General features: G+C 41.6%; 1 protein-coding gene across 2 annotated transcripts in view; it reads left to right on the top strand.

Moving 5' to 3' along the window:
* SPTBN5 (spectrin beta, non-erythrocytic 5) overlaps positions 1–17,823 on the top strand; it is a 379,061-nt gene that overhangs the window by 341,062 nt on the left and 20,176 nt on the right. For both annotated transcript variants that reach the window (XM_068254311.1, XM_068254312.1), the window contains 5 exons: positions 3,376–3,468; positions 7,973–8,065; positions 10,143–10,235; positions 11,927–12,016; positions 14,952–15,020. In XM_068254311.1, coding sequence (XP_068110412.1) covers positions 3,376–3,468; positions 7,973–8,065; positions 10,143–10,235; positions 11,927–12,016; positions 14,952–15,020 — 438 coding nt within the window. The remainder of the gene's footprint in view (positions 1–3,375; positions 3,469–7,972; positions 8,066–10,142; positions 10,236–11,926; positions 12,017–14,951; positions 15,021–17,823) is intronic.

Below are 17,823 nucleotides of genomic sequence, written 5' to 3'. Positions count from 1 at the left end.
ACAGGTGCGCAGAAAAGTCAGAGATGCTTGAAAATGGGAAAATTCACTTTTGGCACCATAGTTTGTAAACGCTATAACTTTTACCCAATCCAATAAATATACACTGAATGTTTTTTTTTTTATCAAAGACATGTAGCAGAATAACTTTCGCGCTCAAATGTATAGGAAATTTTACTTTATTTGAAAAATGTCAGCACAGAAAGTTAAAAAAGTCATTTTTTTGACAAAATTCATGTCTTTTTTGATGAATATAATAAAAAGTAAAACTCGCAGCAGCAATCAAATAGCATCAAAAGAAAGCTGTATTAGTGACAAGAAAAGGAGGTAAAATTCATTTAGGTGGTAGGTTTTATGACCGAGCAATAAACCGTGAAAGCTGCAGTGGTCTGAATGGAGAAAAAGGCTCTGGTCCTTAAGGGGCGAAAAGACTGTGGTCCCGAAGTGGTTAAAGCTTCCACCAAGCAAGAAATTACCAAAAAATAAGTGTGATATTGCCTTCTGTTTACTACTTTTCAATTGCTAAGTGCTGAAAAGTTTTTTTTGTTGGAGGAGAAAAGTTAATTGGATAAGAGCTATTGGGGCTGAATCGCAAAGCTTTTCTGTTGAATTATCTCACCTTGCATATTAACTCACAATTTATATTTGACTTAAAGAGAACCAGAGAGAAAGCACCCTCATGTATTTTATTACATTTATCAGTGGGAACATGACAGTAAATACCTATCATGCTTTTAGTTTTATTCTTCTCTGCCTAATCTGTCTGTTATCAGCTGTGATAAGAATCCCAGACTGAGCACTCAGTCTAGGTTTGACCTGGAATCATTACAGCTGAGTCACTCTTATGTGGAGTCTTTTCAAGCCCAAGCCTGCCCCCTCCTGGCTCAGCTTTCCTGCTTTGCATACTTAGAGCTCTGATGACATGGGAGGGGCTGCTGCTGCCGAGAAAGAAGCTCTGAAACACTCTGAAAGTGCATCTGTGTGCACTGTGCAGCCAGTCATTATCTACTGTAGCAGCCACACAGCATGCTAGAATAATAAAGTTGAAAGCACACAGATGAAAGGCTGCAGCAGCCCTGCTTGTCTATAGTCTCATAGAGGCTAGACAGCACATCCAGAACAGCTTATAACCTGGAAGCAGAAGGGATATGAACTGGCGGCCATATTGGATTTTTCCTGGAGCAATAATGGATAAAAAACACTCAAAAAGGCACACCAGAGTGGCAGAATTATCAGGTAGAGCATTTATTCTTTACAAGCTATCAACTGATATGTTTATTTTTTGTGAATCGTTCATCTCTGGTTCCCTTTAACTCATGATTCTCTCTCCTTATTTGTTTATCTCATGCATTAGCTCTCCTTACAGTTAAGGTGAAAAATAAGCAAGCATTTTTTATCAATTCCATTGTGTCACTCTGACAGAATGTATATATTTTTCAATATCTCTTTTTATTACATCTCTTTTGTATGGTGAAGTAAATACAGTGGTGTGAAAAACTATTTGCCCCCTTCCTGATTTCTTATTCTTTTGCATGTTTGTCACACTTAAATGTTTCTGCTCATCAAAAACCGTTAACTATTAGTCAAAGATAACATCATTGAACACAAAATGCAGTTTTAAATGATGGTTTTTATCATTTAGTGACTCAAAAAAACTCAAAACCTACATGGCCCTGTGTGAAAAAGAAATTGCCCCCTGAACCTAATAACTGGTTGGGCCACCTTTAGCAGCAATAACTGCAATCAAGCGTTTGCGATAACTTGCAACAAGTCTTTTACAGCGCTTTGGAGGAATTTTGGCCCACTCATCTTTGCAGAATTGTTGTAAATCAGCTTTATTTGAGGGTTTTCTAGCATGAACCGCCTTTTTAAGGTCATGCCACAACATCTCAATAGGATTCAGGTCAGGACTTTGACTAGGCCACTCCAAAGTCTTCATTTTGTTTTTCTTCAGCCATTCAGAGGTGGATTTGCTGATGTGTTTTGGGTCATTGTCCTGCTGCACCACCCAAGATCGCTTCAGCTTGAGTTGACGAACAGATGGCCGGACATTCTCCTTCAGGATTTTTTGGTAGACAGTAGAATTCATGTTTTCATCTATCACAGCAAGCCTTCCAGGTCCTAAAGCAGCAAAACAACCCCAGACCATCACACTACCACCACCATATTTTACTGTTGGTATGATGTTCTTTTGCTGGAATGCTGTGATACTTCTACGCCACATGTAACAGGACATGCACCTTCCAAAAAGTTCAACTTTTGTTTCGTCTGTCCACAAGGTATTTTCCCAAAAGTCTTGGCAATCATTGAGATTTCTTTAGCAAAATTGGGACGAGCCTTAATGTTCTTTTTGCTTAAAAGTGGTTTGCGCCTTGGATATCTGCCATGCAGGCCGTTTTTGCCCAGTGTCTTTCTTATGGTGGAGTCGTGAACACTGACCTTAATTGAGGCAAGTGAGGACTGCAGTTCTTTAGATGTTGTCCTGGGGTCTTTTGTGGCCGTTCAGATGAGTTTTCTCTGCGCTCTTGGGGTAATTTTGGTCGGCCGGCCACTCCTGGGAAGGTTCATCACTGTTCCAAGTTTTTGCCATTTGTGGATAATGGCTCTCTCTGTGGTTTTCTGGAGTCCCAAAGCTTTAGAAATGGCTTTATAACCTTTACCAGACTGATAGATCTTAATTACAGTACTTTTGTTCTCATTTGTTCCTGAATTTCTTTGGATCTTGGCATGATGTCTAGCTTTTTCGGGTGCTTTTGGTCTACTTCTCTGTGTCAGATAGCTCCTACTTAAGTGATTTCTTGTTTGAAACAGGTGTGGCAGTAATCAGGCCTGGGGGTGACTACAGAAATTGAACTCAGGTGTGATAAACCACAGTTAAGTTCATTTTTAACAAAGGGGGGGCAATCACTTTTTCACACCGGGCCATGTAGATTTGGAGTTTTTTTTCTCACTAAATAATTAAAACCATCATTTAAAACTGCATTTTGTGTTCAATTATGTTATCTTTGACTAATAGTTAACGGTTTTTGATGAGCAGAAACATTTAAGTGTGACAAACATGCAAAAGAATAAGAAATCAGGAAGGGGGGAAATAGTTTTTCACACCACTGTATATCCAGTGATAAATCTACCAGCTGACCAGTATTCTCCTGTCATTGATATGACCAGTAACGTCTGGCTGTTATTAGATGCTGCTCGTTGTCACACTTTGGGTTGGCACTTTTCATTTTGCATGTTTATATGAGCAAATGACGTAACCAAGCCCTTTTCTCCTATATGTTTCAAAAAGCAATGAGCATAGCTGCAGCCACTGGGGGTGCCACAAGTGACGATTTACACTGCTGCGCTGACTAAATAACTTTGTGCCTCCATTAACAGAAAGTCAAGCCTCTGATTGAACTTGATGAAGGACTTTCCAAAATCCCGCCCCTGCCTGACCTGGCCCCTGAGAGAACGCCTGTCACAGTTTCGGTAATTCAAATTTAGGATTTTTTTTTAACTATTACTATGAAAGTGCCGGACTTTACAAGCAGTAGCTCAATAATTTGGTGGGATTGCAAAAATGAGCAACTAAAACCTCAGTGTGGCTAAAGTTAATAAGGGCATGTACACAGAAAACAGGAGCAAAACTAAAGAACTGTATCACTCTAACATATGGCCTTTTACATCTACAAAAAGATGAAGACTCACCCCAGACATATTCCCCTTCATAACGAGCAAAGCCATGTCTCCCCCTTACTATAAGTAAATACATAATTCCTTTTATAACAAGCAAAGCCATGCCTCCCCCTCATTACAAGTATAGACTTAATCCCTTCTATAACAAGCAACGCCATGCCTCCCCCTTGCTACAAGTATAAGCATAATCGCCTTATTACAAGCATAGCCATGCCTCCCCCTTGCTACAAGTATAAGCATAATCGCCTTATTACAAGCATAACCATGCCTCCCCCTTATCACAAGTATATGCATAATCGCCTTATTACAAGCATAGCCATGCCTCCCCCTTATCACAAGTATATGCTTAATCGCCTTATTACAAGCACAGCCATGCCTCCCCCTCATCACAAGTATATGCATAATCGTCTTTTTACAAGCATAGCCATGCCTCCCCCTCATCACAAGTATATGCATAATCGTCTTATTACAAGCATAGCCATGCCTCCCCTTATCACAAGTATATGCATAATCACCTTATTACAAGCATAGCCATGCCTCCCCCTTATCACAAGTATATGCATAATCATCTTATTACAAGCATAGCCATGCCTCCCCCTCATCACAAGTATATGCATAATCGTCTTATTACAAGCATAGCCATGCCTCCCCCTTATCACAAGTATATGCATAATCGTCTTATTACAAGCATAGCCATGCCTCCCCTTATCACAAGTATATGCATAATCACCTTATTACAAGCCTAGCCATGCCTCCCCCTTATTACAAGTATAATCATAATCGCCTTATTACAAGCATAGCCACGCCTCCCCCTTATCACAAGTATATGCATAATCACCTTATTACAAGCATAGCCATGTCTCCCCTTATCACAAGTATATGCATAATCACCTTATTACAAGCAAAGCCATGCCTCCCCCTTATCACAAGTATATGCATAATTGTCTTATTACAAGCATAGCCATGCCTCCCCCTTATCACAAGTATATGCATAATCGTCTTATTACAAGCATAGCCATGCCTCCCCCTCATCACAAGTATATGCATAATCGTCTTATTACAAGCATAGCCATGCCTCCCCCTTATCACAAGTATATGCATAATCATCTTATTACAAGCATAGCCATGCCTCCCCCTCATCACAAGTATATGCATAATCGTCTTATTACAAGCATAGCCATGCCTCCCCCTTATCACAAGTATATGCATAATCGTCTTATTACAAGCATAGCCATGCCTCCCCTTATCACAAGTATATGCATAATCACCTTATTACAAGCCTAGCCATGCCTCCCCCTTATTACAAGTATAATCATAATCGCCTTATTACAAGCATAGCCACGCCTCCCCCTTATCACAAGTATATGCATAATCACCTTATTACAAGCATAGCCATGCCTCCCCTTATCACAAGTATATGCATAATCACCTTATTACAAGCAAAGCCATGCCTCCCCCTTATCACAAGTATATGCATAATCGTCTTATTACAAGCATAGCCATGCCTCCCCCTTATCACAAGTATATGCATAATCGTCTTATTACAAGCATAGCCATGCCTCCCCCTCATCACAAGTATATGCATAATCGTCTTATTACAAGCATAGCCATGCCTCCCCCTCATCACAAGTATATGCATAATCGTCTTATTACAAGCATAGCCATGCCTCCCCCTTATCACAAGTATATGCATAATCGCCTTATTACAAGCATAGCCATGCCCCCCCCCCCCTCCCTTATCACAAGTATATGCATAATCGTCTTTTTACAAGCATAGCCATGCCTCCCCCTCATCACAAGTATATGCATAATCGTCTTATTACAAGCATAGCCATGCCTCCCCTTATCACAAGTATATGCATAATCGCCTTATTACAAGCATAGCCATGCCCCCCCCCCCTTATCACAAGTATATGCATAATCGTCTTATTACAAGCATAGCCATGCCTCCCCCTCATCACAAGTATATGCATAATCGTCTTATTACAAGCATAGCCATGTCTCCCCCTTATCACAAGTATATGCATAATCATCTTATTACAAGCATAGCCATGCCTCCCCTTATCACAAGTATATGCATAATCACCTTATTACAAGCCTAGCCATGCCTCCCCCTTATTACAAGTATAATCATAATCGCCTTATTACAAGCATAGCCACGCCTCCCCCTTATCACAAGTATATGCATAATCACCTTATTACAAGCAAAGCCATGCCTCCCCCTTATCACAAGTATATGCATAATCGTCTTATTACAAGCATAGCCATGCCTCCCCCTCATCACAAGTATATGCATAATCGTCTTATTACAAGCATAGCCATGCCTCCCCCTTATCACAAGTATATGCATAATCGTCTTATTACAAGCATAGCCATGCCTCCCCTTATCACAAGTATATGCATAATCACCTTATTACAAGCCTAGCCATGCCTCCCCCTTATTACAAGTATAATCATAATCGCCTTATTACAAGCATAGCCACGCCTCCCCCTTATCACAAGTATATGCATAATCACCTTATTACAAGCATAGCCACGCCTCTCCCTTATCACAAGTATATGCATAATCACCTTATTACAAGCATAGCCATGCCTCCCCTTATCACAAGTATATGCATAATCACCTTATTACAAGCAAAGCCATGCCTCCCCCTTATCACAAGTATATGCATAATCGTCTTATTACAAGCATAGCCATGCCTCCCCCTTATCACAAGTATATGCATAATCGACTTATTACAAGCATAGCCATGCCCCCCCCCCTTATCACAAGTATATGCATAATCGTCTTATTACAAGCATAGCCATGCCTCCCCCTTATCACAAGTATATGCATAATCACCTTATTACAAGCATAGCCATGCCTCCCCCTTATCACAAGTATATGCATAATCGTCTTATTACAAGCATAGCCATGCCTCCCCCTCATCACAAGTATATGCATAATCGTCTTATTACAAGCATAGCCATGCCTCCCCCTCATCACAAGTATATGCATAATCGTCTTATTACAAGCATAGCCATGCCTCCCCTTATCACAAGTATATGCATAATCGCCTTATTACAAGCATAGCCATGCCCCCCCCCCCTTATCACTAGTATATGCATAATCGTCTTATTACAAGCATAGCCATGCCTCCCCCTCATCACAAGTATATGCATAATCGTCTTATTACAAGCATAGCCATGCCTCCCCCTTATCACAAGTATATGCATAATCGTCTTATTACAAGCATAGCCATGCCTCCCCTTATCACAAGTATATGCATAATCACCTTATTACAAGCCTAGCCATGCCTCCCCCTTATTACAAGTATAATCATAATCGCCTTATTACAAGCATAGCCACGCCTCCCCCTTATCACAAGTATATGCATAATCACCTTATTACAAGCAAAGCCATGCCTCCCCCTTATCACAAGTATATGCATAATCGTCTTATTACAAGCATAGCCATGCCTCCCCCTCATCACAAGTATATGCATAATCGTCTTATTACAAGCATAGCCATGCCTCCCCCTTATCACAAGTATATGCATAATCGTCTTATTACAAGCATAGCCATGCCTCCCCTTATCACAAGTATATGCATAATCACCTTATTACAAGCCTAGCCATGCCTCCCCCTTATCACAAGTATAATCATAATCGCCTTATTACAAGCATAGCCACGCCTCCCCCTTATCACAAGTATATGCATAATCACCTTATTACAAGCATAGCCACGCCTCTCCCTTATCACAAGTATATGCATAATCACCTTATTACAAGCATAGCCATGCCTCCCCTTATCACAAGTATATGCATAATCACCTTATTACAAGCAAAGCCATGCCCTCCCCCTTATCACAAGTATATGCATAATCGTCTTATTACAAGCATAGCCATGCCTCCCCCTTATCACAAGTATATGCATAATCGACTTATTACAAGCATAGCCATGACCCCCCCCCCCCTTATCACAAGTATATGCATAATCGTCTTATTACAAGCATAGCCATGCCTCCCCCTTATCACAAGTATATGCATAATCACCTTATTACAAGCATAGTCATGCCTCCCCCTTATCACAAGTATATGCATAATCGTCTTATTACAAGCATAGCCATGCCTCCCCCTTATCACAAGTATATGCATAATCGTCTTATTACAAGCATAGCCATGCCTCCCCCTTATCACAAGTATATGCATAATCGTCTTATTACAAGCATAGCCATGCCTCCCCCTTATCATATTTATAGGCATGCTCACCTTATAACAATTTTTCTCTGTGTTGTCTTTGTGTTTCTCTTCACAGGAAGTCAAGCCTTCATCTCAGCTTCTGGATGATCTTCCAAAAATCCAAGTTCTACCTGACCTGGCTCCTGAGATAGCACATGTCAGAGTTTCGGTAATTCATATCTGCGACTCGTGTAACTCTTTATTTAAATACAAATTTACTTTATATATAGCTAAAGAAACTTGGTGGAATGACAGAGGAGAAGGCATTCCTCCCCCTTACTGCAAGCATAGACATAATCTGTTTTATAACAAGCAATGCCATGCCTCCTCCGCCCACCCCACCTTACTATAAGTCCAGAAATAGTACCTTTTATAACAACCAAAGCCATGCCTCTCTCTTACTACAAGTCTAGACATAATCCCTTTTATAACAACCAAAGCCATGCCTCTCCCTTACTACAAGTCTAGACATAATCCCTTCTATAACAACCAAAGCCGTGCCTCTCCCTTACTACAAGTCTAGACATTATCCCTTCTATAACAACCAAAGCCGTGCCTCTCCCTTACTACAAGTCTAGACATAATCCCTTCTATAACAAGCAAAGCCGTGCCTCTCCCTTACTACAAGTCTAGACATTATCCCTTCTATAACAACCAAAGCCATGCCTCTCCCTTACTACAAGTCTAGACATAATCCCTTCTATAACAACCAAAGCCACGCCTCTCCCTTACTACAAGTCTAGACATAATCCCTTCTATAACAACCAAAGCCACGCCTCTCCCTTACTACAAGTCTAGACATAATCCCTTCTATAACAACCAAAGCCACGCCTCTCCCTTACTACAAGTCTAGACATAATCCCTTCTATAACAACCAAAGCTATGCCTCTCCCTTACTACAAGTCTAGACATAATCCCTTCTATAACAACCAAAGCCATGCCTCTCCCTTACTACAAGTCTAGACATAATGCCTTTTATAACAACCAAAGCCATGCCTCTCCCTTACTACAAGTCTAGACATAATCCCTTCTATAACAAGCAAAGCCATGCCTTCCCCTTACTACAAGTACAGTATAGACATCATCCCTTCCATAACAAACAAAGCCATGCCTCCCCCTTATTGCAAGTATAGACACCTTCTATAACAAGCAAAGTAAAGCTCCCCCTTACTACAAGTATAGAGATAATCCCTTCTATAGCAAGCAAAGCCATGCCTCCCCCTTAGTACAAGTATAGCGGTAATCCCTTCTATAACAAACAAATCCATGCCCCCCCCCCCCCCTCCTTACTAAATGTATAGACATAATCCCTTCTATAACAAGCAAATCCATGCCTCCCCCTTATTGCAAGTATAGACATAATCCCTTGTATAACAAGCAAAGCCATGCCTCCCCCTTACTATAAGTATAGACATAATCCCTTCTATAACGAGCAAAGCCATGGCTCTCCCTTATTGCAAGCATAGACATAATCTCTTTTATAACAAGAAAAGCCATGCCTCCCCCTTATTGCAAGTACAGTATAGACATCATCCCTTCTATAACAAGCAAAGCCATGCCTCCCCCTTACTACAAGTACAGTATAGACATCATCCCTTCCATAACAAACAAAGCCATGCCTCCCCCTTACTACAAGTACAGTATAGACATCATCCCTTCCATAACAAACAAAGCCATGCCTCCCCCTTACTACAAGTACAGTATAGACATCATCCCTTCCTTAACAAACAAAGCCATGCCTCCCCCTTATTGCAAGTATAGACATAATCTCTTTTATAACAAGCAAAGCCATGCCTCCCCCTTACTACAAGTACAGTATAGACATCATCCCTTCCATAACAAACAAAGCCATGCCTCCCCCTTATTGCAAGTATAGACATCCCTTCTATAACAAGCAAAGCCATGCCTCCCCCTTACTACAAGTACAGTATAGACATCATCCCTTCCATAACAAACAAAGCCATGCCTCCCCCTTATTGCAAGTATAGACATCCCTTCTATAACAAGCAAAGCCATGCCTCCCCCTTACTACAAGTACAGTATAGACATCATCCCTTCCATAACAAGCAAAGTCATGCCTGCCCCTTACTACAAGTATAGACATAATCCCTTCTATAACAAGCAAAGCCATGCCTCCCCCTTACTACATGTCTAGACATAATCACCTTATTACAAATATAGCCATGCTTCCCCCTTATTACAATTATAGGCATACTCCCCTTATAACAATGTGTTTCTCTTCACAGGAAGTCAAGCCTTCAACTCAGCTTCCCGACGACCTTCCAAAAATCCAAGTTCTACCTGACCTGGCCCCTGAGACAACACCATCCAGAGTTTTGGTAATTCATATATGTGACTTGTTTAACTCTTTAATTAAATAAAAATAGATTTCGTATATAGTTGAAAAGCTTGGTCGTATGTCAGAGAAGAAGCACTAGGCCTCAGTGTGGCTGATTTACAGAAACAGGTGCAGATAAAACTGACACATTGTGAGGCAGAGGCTCAGCGCAACCAATCAGGTGCCTTCTGTTAAGGTGACCCTTTGGCTCGCACACATAATGATGCAGAGTCAGATTTGTAGTTTTGGGAATGCTTGAAAATATGGCAACTGGTCTCTATGAGGAATGTGTATTTCCTGAGGAGGTTGTCGCCACGCCTGAGGCCCTGCTAGTGACCATGATGCCTGATAAATGCCACTAATGACCGTCCATAGCCATCAATGTAAAGCCTTACTCGGATAAAAGCAATGATTCAGCCTGGACCCAGAAAAAAAATCAGTCCTCCTTTCCAGTTATCAATCCTCCTTTTCAAGCATCAGGATATAATCCCTATATCTCAACAAAGACGCTTTGAATACCATACTTCTATGTAGTGAAAATAACCGAATTAATAAAATTGCTCAGTTTTTTTTCAATATTCATTTAAAAATTATTTAGTCATTGTTTGCCTTTTGTAAAATCTTACCTCGCTGTGATTTACATTCTGAAATTGACCACAGATAGCAATATTTTTAGTCCTGTCAGGTTATCTCTGTGGAATGTTTGTTTCTGAGAACTCCAAAGCCAGTGAAAATGTCTCGTCTCCCAAAATGCTGTGGAAGGAGAATTACACATAGCTTAGCAGCCTAGGATAAGCATCACTGAGGTTATAAATACCAGTATAATAAGTGTTTCTAATGCTGAAACTGATAAAATTACCGTAAAAGTGGGTATCCTGAATAATTGACTGCATTTTTCTGTATGTCACTACAGTGCCTATTTAACCACTTTTTCCACCAATACGTCCTCTGTGACTTCATCTAAGCCACGAGGACGTAGATATAAGTCTTGTAGTTGAAGCGCAGCTGTGAACGGTTGGGCTTGCTCCTGTACAAAACCTCCGGCACTATCTGTTGCAGCACTAATTGGTGAAAGGAAATATATGTTCCCTGAGCCAATAAGTTTGATTTTTACCATTAAAAATACTTGTATTTTCTCAGTTCATAATGAAAAATACATACTGCAGCATAATTTCAGAATCGTATATCTTCATTATAAATTGTGACAGGAGCATAACCTAAGTTTTGTTATAAACAGTAGAAATAGCCAAACAAAATTTGTGTTTTTTTTTTTTTTTTACAAAACGCTTTTTATTTTTAAACTGGAATTGGTTAAGCTGAGAAATAGTGTTTTTTTTCTATTTTCTTCCTCCCTTTTTCCTATTAAAATGCATAGAATACAAAATTGTTTGAGGGAAAAAATGCCATACAATGAAAGCCTAGTTAGTCTTGAAAAAAAACAATAATATATATTTCATTTAGGTGTCATAAGTAGGGATAATGTTATTGCTGATTAAATCGGGACATCGCTAAAATGTCACAACTGCTCTGGTCCATAAGGGGGACGCAAGGTCTGTATGCAAAGTGGTTAAAGTCAGTGCAGTGTACCGTATTTGGAATGCTTGCTATTTCACATAACCAAAATATAACAGTATTCAGCTTATCTACTCTGACAGCTGTAGTCAGTTCTGTCTCTTTATTCTCATTATACAGGAGGTAAAGGCTCTGCCTCTAACAGAAGTCAAACCAGATCCTTCTAATGGCCCCCCGAAAATGCCGAGTATCTCCCCAACATCCTCCCCTGTAAGTAGAAAACTCCTTACCTGTGTGAACTGTTGTTTCTATAGGTGGTACAGGACTCAATGACCGCAACGGGGGCGTCTTCATGTTTCCAGTGTTTTTACACGTGTTTCCAATCCAGGGTCAAAACATGTGAATTTGACTATCTACAACTGTGAGCTGCTGGTTTCAAATCCAGAGATGTCTGTGTGCTGGCAATTCTGTAAAGTCACCTTTTCTCACCTTTCTCCCCACCCCATCCATTATCCCCTCCAACATAAACACTGTTCTCTCTGTATATTGTAGCAGTTCACCCTCCCTGAACGTAAACTCTTCCTAAATAACATAAAAGGAAATTAACCCCCACATGGGGCATCACGGTGGTGTAGTGGTTCGCGCTCTCGCCTTGCAACGCTGGGTCCCCCGGTTCGAATCCCAGCCAGGTCAACATCTGCAAGGAGTTTGTATGTTTTCCCCGTGTCTGCTTGGGTTTCCTCCGGGCACTCTGGTTTCCTCCCACATCCGAAAAACATACAGATGAGTTAATTGGCTTCCCCCTAAAAATTGGCCCTACACTAAAATATACTTCCTTGTCCTACCAATCACCCCCTCCCAACATAAACTCTCCCCAGTGTAAAATACTGTTCTCTGTTCCCACTAATAGCCTTCTTTCCCCCAAATCACTCTCTCCTAATATAAAAAACGGATGTCCTATCATCTCTCTCCCAGCATCTAACCCTAACTGCCCCCCAAACCAAGAGTAAAGAAAAAAAAAGACAAGAAATCAGCTGAAGTCTGCACTGATCATCATCAGTGGCATGCTTGCCGACGAGGTCACATGACTGCTGTGTAATTGTGGCACCTGCAGCTCCAGCACAAGGTAGATGTGGTGTGGTTTCCATTAGTGCCCAGGCACACTGCCAGTGACTAGTCTGCACCAAATAACTCACCTCCTGATCCTTGTAAAGGAAGCCATTAATAATCCAATTCCTAGCGAAAAATCGTTCGAGCAATCAGATCATTCTGATCGTAAAAAAAAATCATTCATTACATCATCAACAAACCAATCTTTGCTTCCTATCTGTCAGAACCAACAAGAAAATCCCAATTTTGGTTTGACGAAAATCCAATCGGACGACTATTTTTATAATTGTTCATAATCGATTGTGCCCATCAACTGAGATTATTTACAACCAATCCGATCAGAATTTCTGATCGCTCAAACTATTAGGGTGGCCATGCGCAATTTAACCAGCACATTTAACTTTCCAATTTTTTTTTTAACTGTATAGAAAATGTGGTACTTATCCGTTAGCCGGGCGCATCCGGCAGGTGGCGCTGTTGTTGATAATTACTTCACATAACAAAACAGTGAATGTAAACTCCGTGGGTGGCGCTAATTGCATTCCTAGTTAAGATAACAATATGTATATTAAAAAAGTGATTTAATTAAATGAGAAATAAGCCGACGGCAATGTAACAGATCAAGCCGCCGGCTTCGTGTCTCGCTCTCCTCCCCCCTTGCCCTCTCTCGTATAGAGCCCTGGGGGGGACATGGGTGTCCCCCCAGAGTCGTTCGTCGCGGCAGGGAATCCTGCCTGTTTTATTGTGACGAACGACTCTGGGGGGGCACCAGTTCCCCCCCCCCCCCCCCAGGGCTGCCAGTGTTCTATACGAGAGAGGGCAAGGGGGTAGGAGAGCGAGACACGAAGCCGGCGGCTTGATCTGTTCCATTGCCACCGGCTTATTTCTCATTTAATTAAATCACTTTTTTAATATACATATTGTTATCTTAACTAGGAATGCAATTAGCGCCACCCGCGGCGTTTACATTCACTGTTTTGTTACGTGAAGTAACTATCATTGGATATATCAACAACAGCGCCACCTGCCGGATGCGCCCGGCTAACGGATAAGTACCGAAAATGTAATGTCTTTTTTTTTTTTTGCAGCAAAATCTATTTTCCCAAAATGTATTTTTATTTTATTTTTTAGGCCATGGAGGAAACTTTTGATACATTTTAATAGAAATGGTATGGTGTATGGTGGATTGTTTTGATTTTTTTAAAACAATACAATCAATCAAGAAAACTGATTTGAATTTAAATGATCTAGAGAACAAATTGTATGGTGTATGACCATCTGTAAAGGTAAACAAGCGACATCTGTAAAGGTACCCATACATTTAGCGATGTATGGGCAGATCAACCAAGAGACAGATGTCGCTCTGATTGGAGAAAGATCTGTTGTCTACCCATACACCGCAAGCCAATTCCCGATCAATTTCAGTATGAAATCTCTCAAAAACCAGCCCTGATTCTGCCCACCTACCTGCCCCCCCAAAATATTTGTGTCCCCCCCCCTCTCACCACCCCCCCCACCTGTCCAGCTGTGCCGACTTCTGGACTCATCAGCTGTCTACCCCAAGTACTGCCGTTACACCGAGCGCCACACAATGGTGGTGCGTATACCACATGGTACTGGCTTAACATCTCACACGGTGTCTAGTAGCACTCGGGGGAGACAGCGGAGAAGACCAGGAGTCACGGCAGCTGGACAGGTGAGATTTACAATGCACTGGGGAGGGGGGGGGTTTACATTTGGGGGGGACAGTCCATCACGTTTCTTGGTCATCGCGATACGTATGCCGTTACCACGCACCTTACTGACCACATTCCACTGAGATTTTCCAGCTTGCTCAGTCAATACATTCAACTGATTTTGTCCCGAAATCTGACAAATTTTTGATCAGGTATGGTTGTTGCATGACCGAATTTTATCCATTTTGATAAAATTATTGAATCAGATGATCAATCGGGCCCCAGTATCAGTAAATGTATGGCCATCTTAAGTTTACCCGTCCTTCAGTTCTTCCCGTGGAAGGGAGGGATTTTGGAATGTAGCCCTGACTTTACTCCCATTATTCTGAATGTTTTTTTGTTTTGTTTTTGTTTTTCAGACGCTCGCATTGGACAAGGCTGTATTTGGATTCCTGGAGACAAAACAGAAACTGCTGCCGGGAGGAAAGGTAGAGTATCATATATTTTGTACAGCAGGAGACATTGGCAGCGCTTCCAAACAGAGGCTGCACCCGAATTGACTACCTGCAATAGATGTGCAGAGCTCCACAATTGTGGACTAAAATACACAACATGCATTCAAAACAGGTGCAGCAAAGGAGGACGTTGGCTTCAGTATAAATAATATGTGCAAAAATTATTCCCTACTAGACTTCCCCACAGCGGTGCCGGGTCCTCTCGGGGAAGACCTACCGCTAGTCTAATGATAAAAACACGATTTTTTCCTAGTGCTGCTAGTCATAAAATGGTATGCACATTTTTTCTCAGACATCAAACAAATTAAAAATACACAACTATGCGCAATCCCACACACTCTTCAGTTATAGTTGCAGCTGATCCAAATTGATTCCAGATTTCAATTTAAAACAAGTATATGGAAAGTCTCTTTTGATCAGCGCAATACTATTCTCCAACTTCAAGATTTCAAACCGCCACCACACCTCATGTGATCGCACTCACCAGCTACAATGATCATACAAAATGATCATATATGCTCGGTCAGATAGATTCTCTGCCCTTCTGGTCACTGCTGGACTCCAATCTCTGTCCTCTTCATATCACCAAAAACTTAATATGAAAAATAAATGCTCCACATAGCGTAGCACCGTTTCAATAAAATGTATTCCTTCATTAAAACACAAATCAGTGCACTCACGTTTCCACCATGTATGTCTATCACAGGCATACAGGTAAGCGCAGGGTTGGTAGAACCGCGGGTCACACAGCCGTATACTCCACGTAGCACCGCCGTCATCCACACGCTTCCGCCTCCCCTCGCTCGCTCTGTAGCTCCTCCCCGACCGGTTTCGTCCACGTGACTTTCTCAAGGGGTTTGAATGGAAACGTGAGTGCACTGATTTGTGTTTTAATGAAGGAATAAACACCACGGAACTGTTTAATAGTTTGAAAGGGGGACCACTAGACACCAGGGAACTATTTAGGATTGGGAGGGGAACTACTAGACACCAGGGAACTATATAGGGGAGGCAGGGGGTCCAGTAGACACCAGGGGACTTTATAGGAGTGAGGACCACTAAACAACAGGAAACTGTTTAGGAGAGGGAGGACCACTAGATGTTATAAACTGTTCTTATCACCTTGCTTCGACACCATCGTCTCACAGACTGTGAGATCACTTGACTCTCCACACTGCAAACAGGATATAGACTTTCTCAGGCTTCTTCAATGTTTACATTATTTATTCAAGTCACAGAAAGACAGATAGATACAGTCATCATATCCTAGCTATGCCAATCTTCATGTTGCGTTACGAGCTCATGAAGAGACTCCCTGCTGAAGTCTATCAGGTACCTTCTTCCTAACTACGTTACACTAAACTACCTATGTACAGCATACATTATATCAGATTACAGAAAGGAAGAACATGCTTAGAAGTCGTCCCAGTCAGCCTTGCTAGCTAGTGCGGAAGGAAGAAGCAGAAGTGAGCTCTCGTAGCTCCCTCAGCCTTTAATACTGACTAGGAAAGGGTTAAATATGACATCATCTTCGCCACCCCCTAAACCAGATTATTGGTGGACCCACTCGTGGTGTCATCATACACACCTACTTGATTAATAATCAATGAGGCATTTGACCCATATGCAGGAACGTGGATGTTTAGTAAATATGGCCAATGTTTTCTGTTCCTGTGGTGTAGTGTTAAGGTCAGAGTAGTCCGATGGCCTTCTTTTAGGAACATGTTCTCAGTATCTGCGTGTATCCTCTGCTACACGCAGACCCTGAGATGCCTCTGCCTGCATCACAAAACCTCTATTTATTTTAAAGGCATACACTGCGGACAAGCCTTTTACATAAAACTCAGGCCAAGTAACTGAGGCCTACTTAAATTATAACAATCCCCCCTAAAACGGCTTGACCCGCAGATCTCAGCGTCTGAACCTCCCAGTACCTGGTTTCTTTCTTGTATGTTTCACTTTTCGATGTTCGTGCTCACACAACTTCTCTGCTCTAGGCGATTACCCCTGGAAGAGAGAGAGCAAGACCTCTTGGTCTTCCTGTAACCAGGCTCTCTGGGGAGGCCCTACTTCTAAATCCCTCTATACCACATACTCAGCATTTGCGTCACTTACGTATCACTCACAAACTTGCATGACCACAGAAAAGTGAAACTCGTTTGGTTGTTACAAAACGGAGCAGTGCCAGGTGCCTTCTAAAAGAGCGCCTTTATACAATCAGCTCCATCACAGGTACTACTAAACCTATACCCGTAACCCTGTATATCCCTTAATTTAAACTATTGGTTCAGGAGATTGTTTGAGGCACCAATCTCTGGACCAGGTTAATTTGTTTTACGTAATTTTAACACGCAACCTCACCTGGATAATGATGCCTAAAGTTGTCATCCCCATCCAGACGACCAGTGGGTGTAGAAAGAACTTTGGAACTGCAGAGGCCCAGTCCGAGTGTCCCTGGAACATCACCGGAACCTTTGTCCACCAGGTCAGACCGGAACTCACCTGCTCATTTTTGTGTTCTACCTCGTTAAGATCACCTGTATCATGGTGAAATCTTACCTCTAACTTAGTGTACTGTTGGTTTAACCTTTGTAACAAAATGTGGTCGTCTTGGATCAAACCCTGTTCCCCTTTGTCCCATATCGTGTTCTCTTTCAGGACGGGAACTACCCGTGAAACTTTGCATTTTAGATTTTTCTTACCAATTTGAAAAACAACGTCATCCAACCTGGATGACAGGATCCATATGGGATCTCCACTCACCCAATATGTTCCC

This window comes from Hyperolius riggenbachi, chromosome 9, assembly GCF_040937935.1.
Source record: "Hyperolius riggenbachi isolate aHypRig1 chromosome 9, aHypRig1.pri, whole genome shotgun sequence".
NCBI classification, from domain to species: domain Eukaryota; kingdom Metazoa; phylum Chordata; class Amphibia; order Anura; family Hyperoliidae; genus Hyperolius; species Hyperolius riggenbachi.
This window is presented reverse-complemented; position numbering and strand designations above follow the sequence as displayed.